Source organism: Phocoena sinus, chromosome 3, assembly GCF_008692025.1.
Source record: "Phocoena sinus isolate mPhoSin1 chromosome 3, mPhoSin1.pri, whole genome shotgun sequence".
NCBI classification, from domain to species: domain Eukaryota; kingdom Metazoa; phylum Chordata; class Mammalia; order Artiodactyla; family Phocoenidae; genus Phocoena; species Phocoena sinus.
Genome location: NC_045765.1, coordinates 67,391,949 through 67,409,080, shown reverse-complemented (window position 1 = coordinate 67,409,080; position 17,132 = coordinate 67,391,949). Strand labels below are relative to the sequence as shown.

Sequence of the window (17,132 nt, the reverse complement as noted above, 5' to 3'; positions counted from 1 at the left end):
GACTTGTGTTCCTAGCCATTCAAGTTTGGATAGTTCCTTAAAACATAATGTGAAGGATTATGCCTATTATTTCTATTCTTTAATAGTGAATTGTCATATGTACTTGAGATAGCAACATAATATTGTCAGTAAGATTCTGTATCAATTGATGTTGATACCTTAGCACACTACCAGCTGTTAGGATAAGTCATGTAAATTAGCTTGCTCTGTCTATTGCATCTTAGTATGCCTAAGAAAAGTTTTATTATGTATAAGTCTTCTAGTTGAAGTTTTGCTGATAAGTGTCTAACTAACCTTGTAGATTTTTTTCAGAGTTGTCCTTAGTATCATCAGTACAATTTAGAAAAATAACTACGTGCTATTCAGTGTACCTAGTTCTCCACGATTGCCTGGTACTTTAGTAAGTCTTCCAGCCATTCCTTGCCTTTAGAGAAATAAATAGGTATGCCACTGAAAAGAAACATAAAATTCCTAGGGCTTGAGATGCTACCATTTCTGTCATTAGTTCCAGCTCAAAAATCTTCTTACTTGAAAATGAAGGCAAAAAAGTATCTATTCACATACTTGCCCTAGGACAAAACATGAGGAGCTTGGTGTGTAATACCTCAGATGGCCTTGATGTCACTCAGACTTGTACCAGTGCAGCTATGGTAAGTAACTTGGTTTTATGTCATCCCCCCCGCAGGAGATTAATGAGACCAGAAGGAAGCATGAAACTCGCTTGGTAGAGGTGGATTCTGGGCGTCAGATTGAGTATGAGTACAAGCTGGCTCAAGCCCTTCATGAGATGAGAGAGCAACACGATGCCCAAGTCAAGCTGTACAAGGAAGAGATGGAGCAGACTTACCACGCCAAAGTGAGCAGACTCTTCCGGGGATGGCTTTACACACTTGAAGCCTTTGTTTCATAGTCTCCCTGAGAACATGACTTGATGTTTGGTTTGTTCTAGTTTTCTTAAATGAATTCCCTTAGTCTCCATGGATATTAAAAAATGGATTTTTTTTTTAAAGAAAGCAGTTTTTAATAAAGTAAATGTTATTAGAGATTATTCAAAGAAAGTAGGGTTATTCCACTTTTATCAAAGGTAAGGTTTTTCTCTTTGTCCAACTGATCATTCATGTCAAGTCATATTAGTTAAACTCCAGACATCTGAAAATAGCTTTTCCTTCAGTAACAAGTACTAATCTTGTTGGACTGCATCTAGTTCTGACTTCCATGTCATCATTGTACATAGGTTGTGACCACCACACTTTGGACTTTTTTGAACAAAGGCCAAATGGACAGTGTCTGCAGTTTCCTCTGCCACTAATTATTCATTAAAAAAAGACTATAGAAACTTCTCTCTTGTATTAGGAGACCATGCAAAAATTTATTAACTCCCTGAGTACGGGCTTTCATAGTAAATAATTTTAGCCCAATGTGTTAAATGTTACATGATTTGATTAAAAAGAGTTATTAGTGGAAGACTTAGAAAATTAGGGTCATAGAGGTGTTGAAAATAATTTCCATTGCATGGCCTCAAATTGTTCATGTTGCTTTTAATCCACGTCATGAAGTAGTAATTGCCTGGTGAGAGGGAGAGATCTTTTAATCCCTACATTTAGTTGTTCCGCACTTACTCAGTGCTGGCATTGTGCTGGGCAGTGACAGAGCTAAAGTAAGGATTAGTCAGTCAAAGAGACTCTGGCCTCAAAGGGAGCCAGGGAGGAGACATACATAAAAAACGTGCCTGAGACACATGCAGAACAGAATGCTGTGGGCATTTGGAGGAGTGGGATATTGTTTCTACCAGAGGAGCTGTTTTTTGCTTCTGAAAAGAAGTGTGTCTGTTTGGTTTGAAATAATCTCTAAATTAGTACTTTCTGGTTATTGCTTTATATTCTGTATCAGATTTGGTGGGTTAGGGGTATATGATGCTTGTTTTCCTACAAATGCCACCACAGTTAAATTGCTCCTGTCCAGTCTCCTTATTAGCAGTGTTATCTGAGACATTAGAGATGTAATGGATTATATATTGAAGCACTAAATTTTGGGTAAAGACCCAGGTATATCAGCATTGTTAAGCTCCTATATTGGGAATTGAGCCGAAAAGGCAGAAAGACTTTTAAGGTAATTCATAGCACATCAGCAAACTTCATGATGCTTTTCCTGTTTCATCAACTAGTTACTGGCAGGGTTTAGGTTTGAAATGAGATGCCTTAAGATGAATCATGGTTCCTCATTTGTTTGTTCTAATTCACTAGATAAAACTGACTATGGTCTGCTTCTTTATTTAGCTTGAGAATGCCAGACTGTCGTCAGAGATGAATACATCTACTGTCAATAGTGCCAGGGAAGAACTGATGGAAAGTCGTGTGAGAATTGAGAGTCTCTCATCTCAGCTTTCTAATCTACAGAAAGAGGTAAGTAAGCATGGGAGTTGTACTTGAAGGCCACCTCCACCACGGTAGTCTACCTGCTCAGCTCTGCCTGAAATCACTTTTCAGAGAGGATAGTATTTTCCTGAATTCTGGTTTCACAGTACTGTCCAGATATTTTTCTATTCGTCATTTCATAAGCATCCTCTGAGCAGAGACTGTTGTTCCTGACCTAATAGATTACTCAGAGCTGCCCTTGAGGGTGCAACCTGCTGGCTTATTCCTTGGGTTTACCCCAGGGCCCAGGTTTTCTGACCCATCCAGCAGCCTGATCTCCACATAGTGCTCTTTCCAACGTACTCTTTTTCATCACATTTAGAAACCATAATGAAGAAAAACCTGCAGAAATTCTGTGTGGGTGGTAAATGCTTTGTGTTTCTAGACAAATTCTTTCCGTGCTTAGAATACCCAATAGTTAGTATCTTGGGAAGTAGCATCAATTTGCGTCTTAGTTAAGAATTTAGTGACTCATTGATTCATTGGCACACCTAACTGTCGCATGACTGTTACTGGTTGTGTTGATGGGTGCCTGTCAGTATGTGATGGTGCACACTGAGTGCAGTGTAAGCAGGTGTGGACACTGCCTGAAATCTGGTTTTTAGTCTAAGGGTGATGTCGATGTGCACACAAAGTACATATACAACCATATAAGTATGCAGAATGTTTTGATAATCTACTCACCGTAATTACTTGGGAAGTAACTTCAGCTTCTGTTTTCCTTAAGGGAGGAAATTTTGTTGTTTTAAATTTTCCACATGAATAAACTTTTTTATTCTTGATTAAGCTTTCTTTTTCTTTTGTTTTTAGTAATATCCTTTTTTGATTGTAAAACTGAAGACATTTATTGTAGGAATTTAGAAAGCAATGAGTTATGTAAAACAGGGTGATGTAAAAAAAGTTAATTAAAAAACAGAAGTTTTTACAATGCTTATCATGTGTACTTACTTTATTACTCACAACATAAATTTAAAAATTATTTTGGACCTATTTTGTCCTGATAGTATTTTGAAGTTTTCGTGTAACAGTAGAGCCGGAGGGACAAGGACCTTTGAGTTCATTCAGTCTGACCACAGACCTGGGTGAGTTTAATGACCGGTCCAGAGAATGTAGGCTGATAAATGGGTTTCTTTCATAGTTCCCAGTTTTTCCCTTTACACCTCACTCTCTTCAAAGATTTTCTTTTAAGAATTTAACAATCTCACCACCTAGAGGGGTGGGATAGGGAGGGTGGGAGGGAGACACAAGAGGGAGGAGATGTGGGGATATATGTATATGTATAGCTGATTCACTTTGTTATAAAGCAGAAACTAACACACCATTGTAAAGCAATTATACTCCAATAAAGATTAAAAAAAAAAAAGAATTTGGCCTTTCAGAGAATGCCTGTGAGAGTAAGTGCATTCTAGAAAAAAAGAAAAGAATTTAACAATCTCTTTTCCATTGAACCATTTAATAGGTACCTGTCCAAAAATAGTCCTGGCTGTTTTTACTCCGAGTTGACATTTACTACTCTTATCCATCTAATAAATCGTATTCTAATTATCCCCTCTTCCTCAATTTTACAATTCCCTGTCTTTTGGGGGGTGTGGGGATGTGGCTGGTGCTTAATCCACTTGATTATGCTAGGTATGGATGTTTTACAGATGAAAAGACTAAGACTTGCCTGTGGTTAAATAGTGGTAGGCTCTGAAATTTGGTAGCTACGTCTTCTGACTCAGGTCCAGGGCTGTTTCCCTGTTTGCCTGGTAGTTATGTTCGCATCTTCGCAAGTTTTTTGGTTAACTTCATGTTAGTGGTTTTTAAAAAATGTCAGGCAGGGCCCTGGGGGTTTTGAGGAGCTCACTCTTTAGGAAATAGGAGAGAAGCACCTCCTTCAGCCAGAATAGTTTAAAATTTCTCTCTAAATTTCAGGGGGATGGGGAATGATCCTTTCATCTATTCATTACTGGTATCAGATTTTATGATAAATAATATATCTTAAGGGATATCTTCTTTGGTTGATAAATTTTAACCTTAAAAAGATCACCAAAAAGAAAAAAAGCCATATATTGTAAGATATATTGTATATCTTAATTGTATTTGTTGTGGAGTCTTAGTTTCGTCATGCTGCACGTTAGGCCATAGAACTTCCTTTTTGGTTAAGTGACTCATGTTAGTGAAGTACTTCTTTTTTTTTTTTTTTTTTTTTGCGGTACGCGGGCCTCTCCCATTGCGGAGCGCAGGCTCCGGACGCGCAGGCTCAGCGGCCATGGCTCACAGGCCCAGCCGCTCCGCATCATGTGGGATCCTCCCAGACCGGGGCACGAACCCGTGTCCCCTGCATCGGCAGGCGGACTCTCAACCACTGCGCCACCAGGGAAGCCCCATGAAGTACTTCTTTAGTTTTACTTAAAATTGACATAGCCTTTATTTTTTATTTAAAAAAATTTTTTAACATCTTTATTGGAGTATAATTGCTTTACAATGGTGTGTTACTTTCTGTTTTATAACAAAGTGAATAAGCTATACATATAATATATCCCCATATCTCCTCCCTCTTGCTTCTCCCTCCCACCCTCCCTATCCCACCCCTCTGGGTGGTCACAAAGCACTGAACTGATCTCCCTGTGCTATGCAGCCGCTTCCCACTAGTTATATATTTTACATTTGGTAGTATACATAAGTCCATGCCACTCTCTCACTTTGTCCCAGCTTACCCTTCCCCCTCCCCGTGTCCTCAAGTCCATTCGCTATGTCTGAGTCTTTGTTCCTGTCCTGCCCCTAGGTTCTTCAGAACTATTTTTTCTTTTTAGATTCCATATATGTGTTACCATACGGTATTTGTTTTTCTTTCTGACTTACTTTACTCTGTATGACAGACTCTACGTCCATCCACCTCACTACAAATAACTCAGTTTTGTTTCTTTTTATGGCTGAGTAATATTCCATTGTATATATGTGCCATATCTTCTTTATCCATTCACCTCTTTTTTTTTAAGATGTTGGGGGTAGGAGTTTATTTATTTATTTATTTTTGCTGTGTTGGGTCTTCGTTTCTGTGCGAGGGCTTTCTCTAGTTGTGGCAAGCGGGGGCCACTCTTCATCGCGGTGCGCGGGCCTCTCACTATCGCGGCCTCTCCTGTTGCAGAGCACAGGCTCCAGACGCGCAGTCTCAGTAGTTGTGGCTCACGGGCCTAGTTGCTCCGCGGCATGTGGGATCCTCCCAGACCAGGGCTTGAACCCGTGTCCCCTGCATTAGCAGGCAGATTCTCAACCACTGCGCCACCAGGGAAGCCCTATCCATTCACCTCTTGATGGACACTTAGGTTGCTTCCATGTCCTGGCTATTGTAAATACAGCTGCAATGAACATTGTGGTACCTGACTCTTTTTGAATTATGGTTTTCTCTGGGTATTTGCCCAGTAGTGGCAATGCTGGGTCATATGGTAATTCTATTTTTAGTTTTTTAAGGGACCTCCATACTGTTCTCCATAGTGGCTGTATCATTTTACATTCCACCAACAGTGCAGGAGGGTTCCCTTTTCTTCACACCCTCTCCAGCATTTATTGTTTGTAGATTTTTTGTTGATGGCCATTCTGAACAATGTGAGATGATACCTCATTGTAGTTTTGATTTGCATTTTTCTAATGATAAGTGATGTTGAGCATTCTTTCATGTGTTTGTTGGCAATCTGTATATCTTCTTTGGAGAAATGTCTATTTAGGTCTTCTGCCCATTTTTGGATTGGGTTGTTTGTTATTTGATATTGAGCTGCGTGAGCTGATTGTAAGTTTTGGAGATTAATCCTTTGTCAGTTGCTTCATTTGCAAATATTTTCTCCCATTCTGAGGGTTGTCTTTTGGTCTTGTTTATGGTTTCCTTTGCTGTGCAAAAGCTTTGAAGTTTCATTAGGTCCCATTTGTTTATTTTTTTTATTTCCATTTCTCTAGGAGGTGGGTCAAAAAGGATCTTGCTGTGATTTATGTCATAGAGTGTTCTGCCTATAAGAGTTTTATAGTGTCTGGCCTTACATTTAGGTCTTTAATGCGTTTTGAGTTTATTTTTGTGTATGGTGTTAGGGAGTGTTCTAATTTCATTCTTTTACATGTAGCTGTTGAGTTTTCCCAGCACCACTTATTGAACAGGCTGTCTTTTCTCCATTGTGTATTCTTGCCTCCTTTATCAAAAATAAGGTGACCATAGGTGCGTCAGTTTATCTCTGGGCTTTCTATCCTGTTCCATTGATCTGTATTTCTGTTTTTGTGCCAGTGCCATACTGTCTTGATTACTGTAGCTTTGTAGTATAGTCTGAAGTCTGGGAGCCTGATTCCTCCAGCTCCGTTTTTCTTTCTCAAGATTGCTTTGGCTGTTTGGGGTCTTTTGTGTTTCCAAACAAATTGCAAAATTTTTTGTCCTAGTTCTGTGAAAAATGCCATTGGTAGTTTGATAGGGATTGCATTAAATCTGTAGATTTCTTTGGGTAGTATACTCATTTTCACAATGTTGATTTTTCCAGTCCAAGAACATGGTATATATATCTCTCCATCTATTTGTATCATATTTAATTTCTTTCACCAGTGTCTTATAATTTTCTGCATACAGGTCTTTTGTCTCCTTAGGTAGGTTAATTCCTAGGTATTTTATTCTTTTTGTTGCATTGGTAAATGGGGGGTGTTTCCTTAATTTCTCTTTCAGACTTTTCATCATTAGTGTATAGGCATGCCAGAGATTTCTGTGCATTAATTTTGTATCCTGCTACTTTACAAAATTCATTGATTAGCTCTAGTAGTTTTCTGGTAGCGTCTTTAGGATTCTCCTCTATGTATAGTATCATGTCATCTGCAAACAGTGACAGTTTTCCTTCTTCTTTTCCGATTTGGATTCCTTTTATTTCTTTTTCTTCTCTGATTGCTGTGGCTGAGACTTCCAAAACTATGTCGAGTAATAGTGGTGAGAGTGGACAACCTTGTCTTGTTCCTGATCTTAGAGGAAATGCTTTCAGTTTTTCACCATTGAGAACGATGTTGGCTGTGGGTTTGTCATATATGGTCTTTATTATGTTGAGGTAAGTTCCCTCTATGCCTACTTTTTGGAGGGTTTTTATCATAAATGGGTGTCGAATTTTGTCGAAAGCTTTCTCTGCATCTATTGAGATGACCATATGGTTTTTCTCCTTCAGTTTGTTAATATGGTGTATCACATCGATTGATTTGTGTATATTGAAGAATCCTTGCATTCCTTGGGTAAACCACACTTGATCATGCTGTATGATCCTTTTAATGTGCTGTTGGATTCTGTTTGCTAGTATTTTGTTGAGGATTTTTGCATCTATGTTCATCAGTGATATTGGCCTGTAGTTTTCTTTCTTTGTGACATCTTTGTCTGGTTTTGGTCTTAGGGTGAAGGTGGCCTCATAGAATGAATTTGGGCGTGTTCCTCCCTCTGCTATATTTTGGAAGAGTTTGAGACGAATAGGTGTTAGCTCTTCTCTACATGTTTGGTAGAATTTGCCTGTGAAGCTATCTGGTCCTGGGCTTTTGTTTGTTGGAAGATTTTAAATCACAGTCTCAATTTCAGTGCCTGTGATTGGTCTATTTAAATTTTTCTATTTCTTCCTGGTTCAGTCTCGGAAGGTTGTGCTTTTCTAAGAATTTGTCCATTTCTTCCAGGTTGTCCATTTTATTGGCATACAGTTGCTTGTAGTAATCTCTCATGATCCTTTGTATTTCTGCAGTGTCAATTGTTACTTCTCCTTTTTCATTTCTAATTGTATTGATTTGAGTCTTCTCCCTATTTTTCTTCATGAGTCTGGCTAGTGGTTTATCAATTTTGTTTATCTTCTCAAAGAACCAGCTTTTAGTTTTATTGATCTTTGCTATTGTGTCCTTCATTTCTTTTTCATTTATTTCTGATCTGATCTTTATGATTTCTTTCCTTCTAACTTTTGGGGTTTTTTGTTCTTCTTTCTCTAATTGCTTTAGGTGTAAGGTTAGTTTGTGTATTTGAGATGTTTGTTGTTTCTTGAGGTAGGATTGTATTGCTATAAACTTCCCTCTTAGAACTGCTTTTGCTGCATCCCATAGGTTTTGGGTCGTTGTGTTTTCATTGTCATTCCTTTATAGGTATTTTCTGATTTCCTCTTTGATTTCTTCAGTGATCTCTTGGTTAGGTAGTAGTGTATTGTTTAGCCTCCATGTGTTTGTATTTTTTACAGATTTTTTTCCTGTAATTGATATCTAGTCTCATAACGTTGTGGTCGGAAAAGATAGTTGATATGATTTCAATTTTCTTAAATTTACCAAGGCTTGATTTGTGACCCAAGATATGATATATCCTGGAGAATGTTCCGTGAGCACTTGAGAAGAAAATATATTCTGTTGTTTTTGGATGGCATGTCCTATAAATATCAGTTAAGTCCATCTTGTTTAATGTGTCATTTAAAGCTTATGTTTCCTTATTTATTTTCATTTTGGATGATCTGTCCATTGGTGAAAGTGGGGTGTTAAAGTCCCCTACTATGAATGTGTTATTGTCGATTTCCCCTTTTATGACTGTTAGCATTTGCCTTATGTACTGAGGTGCTCCTATGTTGAGTGCATAAATATTTACAATTGTTATATCTTCTTCTTGGATCGATCCCTTGATCATTATGTAGTATCCTTCTTTGTCTCTTTTTAAAGTCTAATTTGTCTGATATGGGAATTGCTACTCCAGCTTTCTTTTGATTTCCATTTGCATGGAATATCTTTTTCCATCCCCTCACTTTCAGTCTGCATGTGTCACTAGGTCTGAAGTGGGTCTCTTGTAGACAGCGTATATACTGGTCTTGTTTTTGTATCCATTCAGCTAGTCTATGTCTTTTGGTTGGCGCTTTTTTTTTGTTGTTGTTTGTTTGTTTGTTTTTTTGTGGTACACAGGCCTCTCACGGTTGTGGCCTTTCCCGTTTCGGAGCACAGGCTCCGGACGTGCAGGCTCAGCGGCCATGGCTCACGGGCCTAGCCGCTCCGTGGCATGTGGGATATTCCCGGACCGGGGCATGAACCCGTGTCCCCTGCATCGGCAGGCGGACTCTCAACCACTGCGCCACCGGGGAAGCCCTGGTTGGAGCATTTAATCTATTTACATTTAAGGTAATTATTGATATGTATGTTCCTATTACCATTTTCTTAATTGTTTTGGGTTTGTTATTATAGGTCTTTTCCTTCTCTTGTATTTCCTGCCTGGAGTAGTTCCTTTAGCATTTGCTGTAAAGCTGGTTTGGTGGTGCTGAATTCTCTTAGCTTTCGCTTGTCTGTAAAGATTTTAATTTCTCTGTCGAATCTGAATGAGATCCTTCCTGGGTAGAGTAATCTTGGTTGTAGGTTTTTCCCTTTCATCTCTTTAAATATGTCCTGCTACTCCCTTCTGGCTTGCAGAGTTTCTGCTGAAAGATCAGCTGTTAACCTTATGGGGATTCCCTTGTATGTTATTTGTTGCTTTCCCCTTGCTGCTTTTAATGTGTTTTCTTGGTATTTAATATTTGATAATTTGATTAATATGTGTCTTGGCGTGTTTCTCCTTGGATTTATCCTGTATGGGACTCTGCACTTCCTGGACTTGCTTCACTATTTCCTTTCCCATGTTAGGGAAGTTTTCAACTATAATCTCTTCAAATATTTTCTCAGTCCCTTTCTTTTTCTCTTCTTACTGGGACCCCTGTAATTCGAATGTTGGTGCGTTTAATGTTGTTCCAGAGGTCTCTAAGACCGTCTTCAATTCTTTTCATTCTTTTTTCTTTATTCTGCTCTGCGGTAGTTATTTCCACTATTTTGTCTTCCAGGTCCCTTATCCGTTCTTTTGCATCAGTTATTCTGCTATTGATTCCTTCTAGAGAATTTTAAATTTCATTTATTGTGTTGTTCATCATTGTTTGTTTTGCTCTTTAGTTTTTCTAGGTCTTTGTTAAACATTTTTTGTGTTTTCTCCATTTTATTTCTAAGATTTTGGATCATCTTTACTATCATTCGTCTGAATTCTTTTTCAGGTAGACTGCCTGTTTCCAATTCATTTGTTTGGTCTGGTGGGTTTTCACCCTGCTCCTTCATCTGCTATGTATTTTTGTCTTCTCATTTTGCTTAACTCACTGTGTTTGGGGTCTCCTTTTTGCAGGCTGCAGGCTCATAGTTCCCGTTGTTTTTGGTGTCTGCTCCCAGTGGCTAAAGTTGGTTCAGTGGGTTGTGTAGGCTTCCTGGTGAAGGGGATTAGTGCCTGTATTCTGGTGGATGATGCTGCTGGATTTTGTCTTTCTGGTGGGCAGGACCATATCCAGTGGTGTGTTTTGGGGTGTCTGTGAACTTCTGATTTTAGGCAGCCTCTCTGCTAATGGGTGGGGTTGTGTTCCTATCTTGCTAGTTGTTTGGCTTAAGGTGTCAATCACTGGAGCTTGCTGGTCGTTGAGTGGAGCTGGGTATTAGCGTTGAGATGGTGATCTCTGGGAGAGCTTTTACTGTTTGATATTATGTGGAGGTGGGAGGTCTTTGGTGGATCAATGTCCTGAACTTGGCTCTCCCACCTTAGAGGCAAAGGCCTGACACCTGGCTGGAGCACCAAGACCCTGTCAGCCACATGGCTCAGAGGGAAAGGGAGAAAAAAGGAAAGAAAGAGAAAGTGGCAGGGGGTGGTGGTGGTGGTATGATGAACTGGGAGATTGGGATTGACATATATACACTAATATGTATAAAATGGATAACTAAGAAGAACCTGCTGTATAAAAATAAAATAAAATAAAATTCAAAAAAAGAAAGAAAAAATAAAATAAAGTTATTAAAATAAAAAATTTATTAAAAATAAAATAAAATTTAAAAGTAATAAAAAAATAGAAAGAAGAGAGCAACCAAACCATAAAACAAATCCACTAATAATAACAAGCATTAAAAACTATACTAATAAAAAAACAAAAACAGAAAAACAAACAGAACCCTAGGACAAATGGTAAAAGCAAAGCTGTACAAAATCTCACAAAGAAGCATACACATACACAGTCAGAAAAAGAGAAGAAGGTAATAATTGTATATATCTTATATATATAAAAAAAGGAAGAGAGCAGCCAAATCAATAAACAAATCTACCAATGATAATAAGGTCTAAATAGTAAACTAAGATAAACGTAAAACCAGAAAAAAATTAGATGCAGAAAGCAAACCCGAAGTCTACAGTTGCTCCTGATGTCCACCGCCTCAATTTTGGATGATTCGTTGTCTATTCAGGTATTCCAAGTTGCAGGGTACAACAAGTTGATTGTGGAGGTTTAATCCACTGCTCATGACGCTTCTGGGGGAAATTTCCCTTTCTCTTCTTTGTTCGCACAGCTCCGGGGTTCAGCTTTGGAGTTGGCCCTGCCTCTGCATGTAGGTCTCCTGAGGGTGTCTGTTCTTTGCTCAGACAGGACAGGGTTAAAGTAGCGGCTGATTTGGGGGCTCTGGGTCACTCAGGCCGGGGGGAGGGAGGGGTACGGATGCGGGGCGAGCCTGCAGCAGCAGAGGCCAGCATGACATTGCAACAGCGTGAGGCGTGCCATGTGTTCTCCCGGGGAAGCTGACCCTGAATCTCGGGACCCTGGCAGTGGCGGGCTGTACAGGCTCCTGGGAGGAGAGGTGTGGATAGTGACCTGCGCTTGCACACAGGCTTCTTGGTGGCTACCGCAGCAGCCTTAGCATTACATGCCCATCTGTGGTGTCCACGCTGATAGCCGTGGCTTGCGCCCATCTCTGGAGCTCATTTAGGTGGTGCCCTGAATTCCCTCTCCTCATGCATCCCGAAACAATGGTCCCTTGCCCCTTAGGCAGGTCCAGCCTTTTCCCCGGACTCCCTCCTGGCTAGCTGTGGTGCACTAGCCCCCTTCAGGCTGTGTTCATGCAGCCAACCTCAGTCCTCTCCCTGGGATCTGACCTCCGAAGCCCTAGCCTCAGCTCCCAGACCCCGCCTACCCCGGCGGGTGAGCAGACAAGCCTCTCAGGCTGGTGAGTGCTGGTCGGCACTGATCCTCTGTGTGGGAATCTCTCCACTTTGCCCTCTGCACCACTGTTGCTGAGCTCTCCTCCGTGGCTCCAAAGCTTCCCCCCTGACCCACCCCCCCGACTCCCCCAGTGAAGGGGCTTCCTAGTGTGTGGAAACTTTTCCTCCTTCACGGCTCCCTCCCAGAGGTGCAGGTCCCGTCTCTATTCTTTTGTCTCTGTTTTTTTCTGTTTTTTTTGCCCTACCCAGGTATGTGGGGAGTTTCTTGTCTTTTGGAAAGTCTGAGGTCTTCTGCCAGTTTTCAGTAGGTGTTCTGTAGGAGTTGTTCCACATGTAGATGTATTTCTGATGTATTTGTGGGGAGGAAGGTGATCTCCATGTCTTACTCCTCTGCCATCTTGAAGATCTTCCTGACATAGCCTTTAAAATGCTGACTTAGAGGGGCTTCCCTGGTGGCACAGTGGTTGAGAGTCCGCCTGCCGATGCAGGGGACACGGGTTCGTGCCCCGGTCCGGGAAGATCCCACATGCCACGGAGCGGCTGGGCCCGTGGGCCATGGCTGCTGAGACTGCGCGTCCGGGGCCTGTGCTCCGCAACGGGAGAGGCCACAACAGTGAGAGGCCCACGTACCGCCAAAAAAAAAAAAAAAAAAAGCTGACTTAGAAAATATTTTTTAAGATATATATATATATATGATAGTGTTATGTTTTGGAATTAGGAGTTTCATACATTGCTTATAGCATTTCTTTCATTTCTATCTAGATGTTTGACTTTGGCCAAATTAATTGATTGGTCAGAGACTGTTTGAGTGGCAAAAGAGTCTCCAGTGGCACTTTGAGATTACCTCTACTTTTTGTTTTTCTAACACCCGAACTCTGGAAACTTCTGTTGCAGCTAGATCATAATAAACTGGTACAATTATGTTACATACTTTAAAACAAAGAAAAACCCAAGACCATTAGAAACCAGTTAGTAAAATATTAACTCTACAGGCAGAATCTTAACGGATAGTTTAGTTAGACCTCTTCATTTCCTAATGTGGATACAGTTTAGTGAGGTATGTTACAGTTAATGGCAGAATCAGGAAGAAGAGTCTAGGTCTATCTCTCATGTTGTGTTCTTTGTATTTCACTACAAAGCAGGTGTAGAGCAGCTATTTAAACTACATTTAACTATTTCTATTTAAAATACAAAATGACTCAGAGTAACTTTAAGCTTATTTATACCTAGATTGTGATTTTTCCCTCTTAAAAAACTCTATAACATCAAAGGCGGACAAATAGAGACATTTTGGTGTTTACAAATTGAGGCTCAGAAGTTAAGTCTGAATCTTGGGTGATTTATGTCCCTTTAGATTCCACGTTGTTGCTCATCTGTTTCTCCCACATGGGAGATAAAAGTGAAGAGATTGATTGAAGAGGAGACTTTTTATTTATTTTTTTTGGCCACACCCCGTGGCCTGCAGGATGTTAGTTCCCCGACCAGGGGTTGAACCCGTACCCCTGCAGTGGAAGTGAGGAATCCTAACCACTGGACTGCCAGGAGTTCCCAAAGAGGACACATTTACACTTCTTATATTTTCTTCCTCCAAAAAGATCATAAGCCTGAGAGGGAGAAAAAATGGATTTCTCAGTTTATAGCCTGGTTTTTTGCAAATGCAGTTAAATGCAAATTCTCTGAGGCAGGATTTTGTTTAGTATCACTCTTGAGATGAATGCCTGCTTCTGATATAGAATGTCTGGATTTTAATAAATTGATTAGTTGATTTTTTTTTAATTAAAAAATTTTTGGCTGTGTTGGGTCTTCATTGCTGTGCATGGGCTTTCTCTAGTTGCAGTGAGCAGTGGCTACTCTTCGTTGCAGTGTGCAGGCTTCCCAACGTGGTGGCTTCTCTTGTTGCCGAGCATGGTTTCTAGGCACGTGGGCTTCAGTAGTTGCAGCATGAGGACCCTAGAGCGTGCGGTCTTCAGTAGTTGCAGCACGTGGGCTCAGTAGTTGCGGTGCATGGGCTCAGTAGTTGCGGCGTGTGGGTTCTAGGGTGCACCAGCTTCAGTAGTTGTAGTGCATGGGCTCTAGAGCACAGGCTCAGTAGTTGTGGTGCACGGGCTTAGTTGCTCCGTGGCATGTGGGATATTCCCCGACCAGGGATCGAAGTCCCTGTGTTGGCAGGTGGATTTTTTACCCACTGCGCCGCCAGGGAAGTCCCTGGTTGATTATTTTTTAAATAACCTTTTTATTTTGGCATAATTGTAGATTTACAGAAAAGTTAGAAAGCTGGTACAGACAGTTCCCTTATCTCCCTCCCTGCGTTTTTCCCCCATTGTTAGCATCTTAGGTGGACTTGTGGTTCATTTGTCAAAAACTAAGACACTGCCATTGGTACATTACTATCAAACTATACTCTAGGCTGTACTGTAGTTTTTGTGTTTTTTAGGATACCACAGGTCTCTGTAAGTCTCCTCTGGTCTGTGACAGTTTCTTAGGCTTTCTTTGTTTTTCATGACCTTGAAAGTCTTGAGAAGAACTGGCCAGGTGTCCTGTAGACTGTCCCCCAATCTAAGTTTGTCTGGTGCTTTTCTCATGATCAGCCTGGGGTTATGGATTTTAAGTGCCCTTCTTGTTACATCATATCAGGGATTACGTGACATACACACAACGTCACTGGTGATGTTAACCCTTATCATTGATTAAGACAGTGTTAACCAGGTTTCTCCACTGTTAAGTTACTATTTTCGCCTTTCCATACTCTGTTCTTGGGAAGCAAGTCACTAAGTCCATCCCACTCTCAAGGGTAAAGGGCAGGAATTTAGCTCCACATCCTGAAGAAAGTATTTACCTTTATTAAATGGAATTCTTTCGTAAAGATTCATCTTTTTTCCCCCCCTATTTGTATATTTATTTATTCATTAGTTTTATATCAGTATGGACTCATGGAAATGTTTTTATAAAATGTTTTTAGTATAATATCGAATACTACATTGTTTTACTGGCTCAGATTGTTCTAGCTTTGGCTGTAAGGAGTTCTGTCCGATTGGCTACCATGTTCCCCCTTTTTTTGAGCACTTCTTTACTTTCTGGTTCTATAAGATGCTCTAGGCCCATCTTGTATTTTCCCTGCCCCAGCACTAGAATCAGCTATTTCTGAAAATAGCCCTGGTTTCTTTTTATTGGAGAGTGGCATCTAGAATTAAGCTCTGGGCACTGAGTATGCTCATTGGTATTGGGGTGTCATTGCTTCTAGGCCTGCTTGTGGGCAGAGCTAGGTAATAAATGTGTATATGCTAACCCATGTTTACACATTTATCTGTAATTGTATCTCTGTCCACTTGTGTTTATATTAAGGTAACCAAGAGTTTATACATATGTCTCTGACTTTAACCCTGTACCACTGGGTTCACTTAGGCTTCCTTCCTTGCTTACCTGTAACTGCTCTCTGAGAGTAAGAAACCTGGTTTCTGCCATCCCATTTACTTATTTATCCAGCCCCAGTATACATGCAAAATAATTTCGGATTTTTTTAACCTGTAACCCTGTGAGAAATAAGTTCACTAACCTGGAGTGTAGTGTTTCTGCATAACATAGAGCTCCTTTTTATCTTTAGCCTTCTAGATTTAACTTTTGCACAGTATGTGCCCTTTCTCTCCTGCTTTGATGCACAGGTACTGTGTTTTAAGGGCCTAAGCTATACATCAGTCTTTCTGAGTTGATTACCTTTGTTATTTTCTGAGGTTATGGAGATGAATTCTGTCTTGGAGAAACACAGATGAATAATTACCTAGTGAACCACAGGGTTTCTAAGATGAACCTTCTGGTATAGGATGTGTGATTTTTCATTTTTTTAATACCAAATATGAAGTTTCTATGTTTACAATAATATTTCCAGACTACCATATATCATATAGTCTTTGCATGCTGATTGAGTGTGGGAAAGAACAACAGTTCTAAGTGGTAACTGGAATCGCTTTTCTTCAGTTTCTCAACAGTTCCAGCATTTCTCCAAAAGATACTAGGTTTCTTTTGTCAATGAGTTTCTATCTTTTAATTCTTTACTTTTGTTACTTTATTCTTTTGAGCTCAGTGGTTTGTAGGGTAGCCAGACTTGACTTTTACTAAAACCACAGCTTACAATTTTGCTTTATTTGGTCAAGTAAAGAAAAATTATATGTACATTTATGACACATTTGAGGAATATATCTTTTTCTAGCCTTTTTATAAGATAAAACTTTCCTGAGGGCTATATTTTGTATTGGAGACATTTTTGGTTTTTAATTTCTTAAAATAAAAATTTTCTTGGATTCTGGTGTCAGAGATTGGATTTGTTCCAGTCCAGGAAATAGTTTAGAATAGCTGCCTTGTGCTACTGTTGGAATGTTCCTAGAAAGTAAATGTGTTCCCTTGAATCTTAAGTCTAGAGCATGTTTGGAGAGGATTCAAGAGTTGGAGGACTTGCTTGCTAAAGAAAGAGACAACTCTCGCCGCCTGCTGTCTGACAAAGAGAGAGAGATGGCGGAAATATGGGATCAGATGCAGCAACAGCTGAACGATTACGAACAACTTCTTGATGTAAAGTTAGCCCTGGACATGGAAATCAGTGCGTACAGGAAGCTCTTAGAAGGCGAAGAAGAGAGGTGAGTAACTTAGTTGTTACCCTACCTCATAGTCTGCTTTTTGCCCCACTCTTTCTATTTAAAGAAAAGTAAATAGGTTTTTGGTTTTTTTTTTTTAACAATTAAGGCAACTTT

The 17,132-nt window shown here is 40.0% G+C and overlaps 1 protein-coding gene across 1 annotated transcript in view; it reads left to right on the top strand.

Moving 5' to 3' along the window:
* LMNB1 (lamin B1) overlaps nt 1-17,132 on the top strand; it is a 69,450-nt gene that overhangs the window by 36,409 nt on the left and 15,909 nt on the right. Inside the window, 3 exon segments of the mRNA XM_032627947.1 lie at nt 686-856; nt 2,277-2,402; nt 16,798-17,018. Coding sequence (XP_032483838.1) covers nt 686-856; nt 2,277-2,402; nt 16,798-17,018 — 518 coding nt within the window.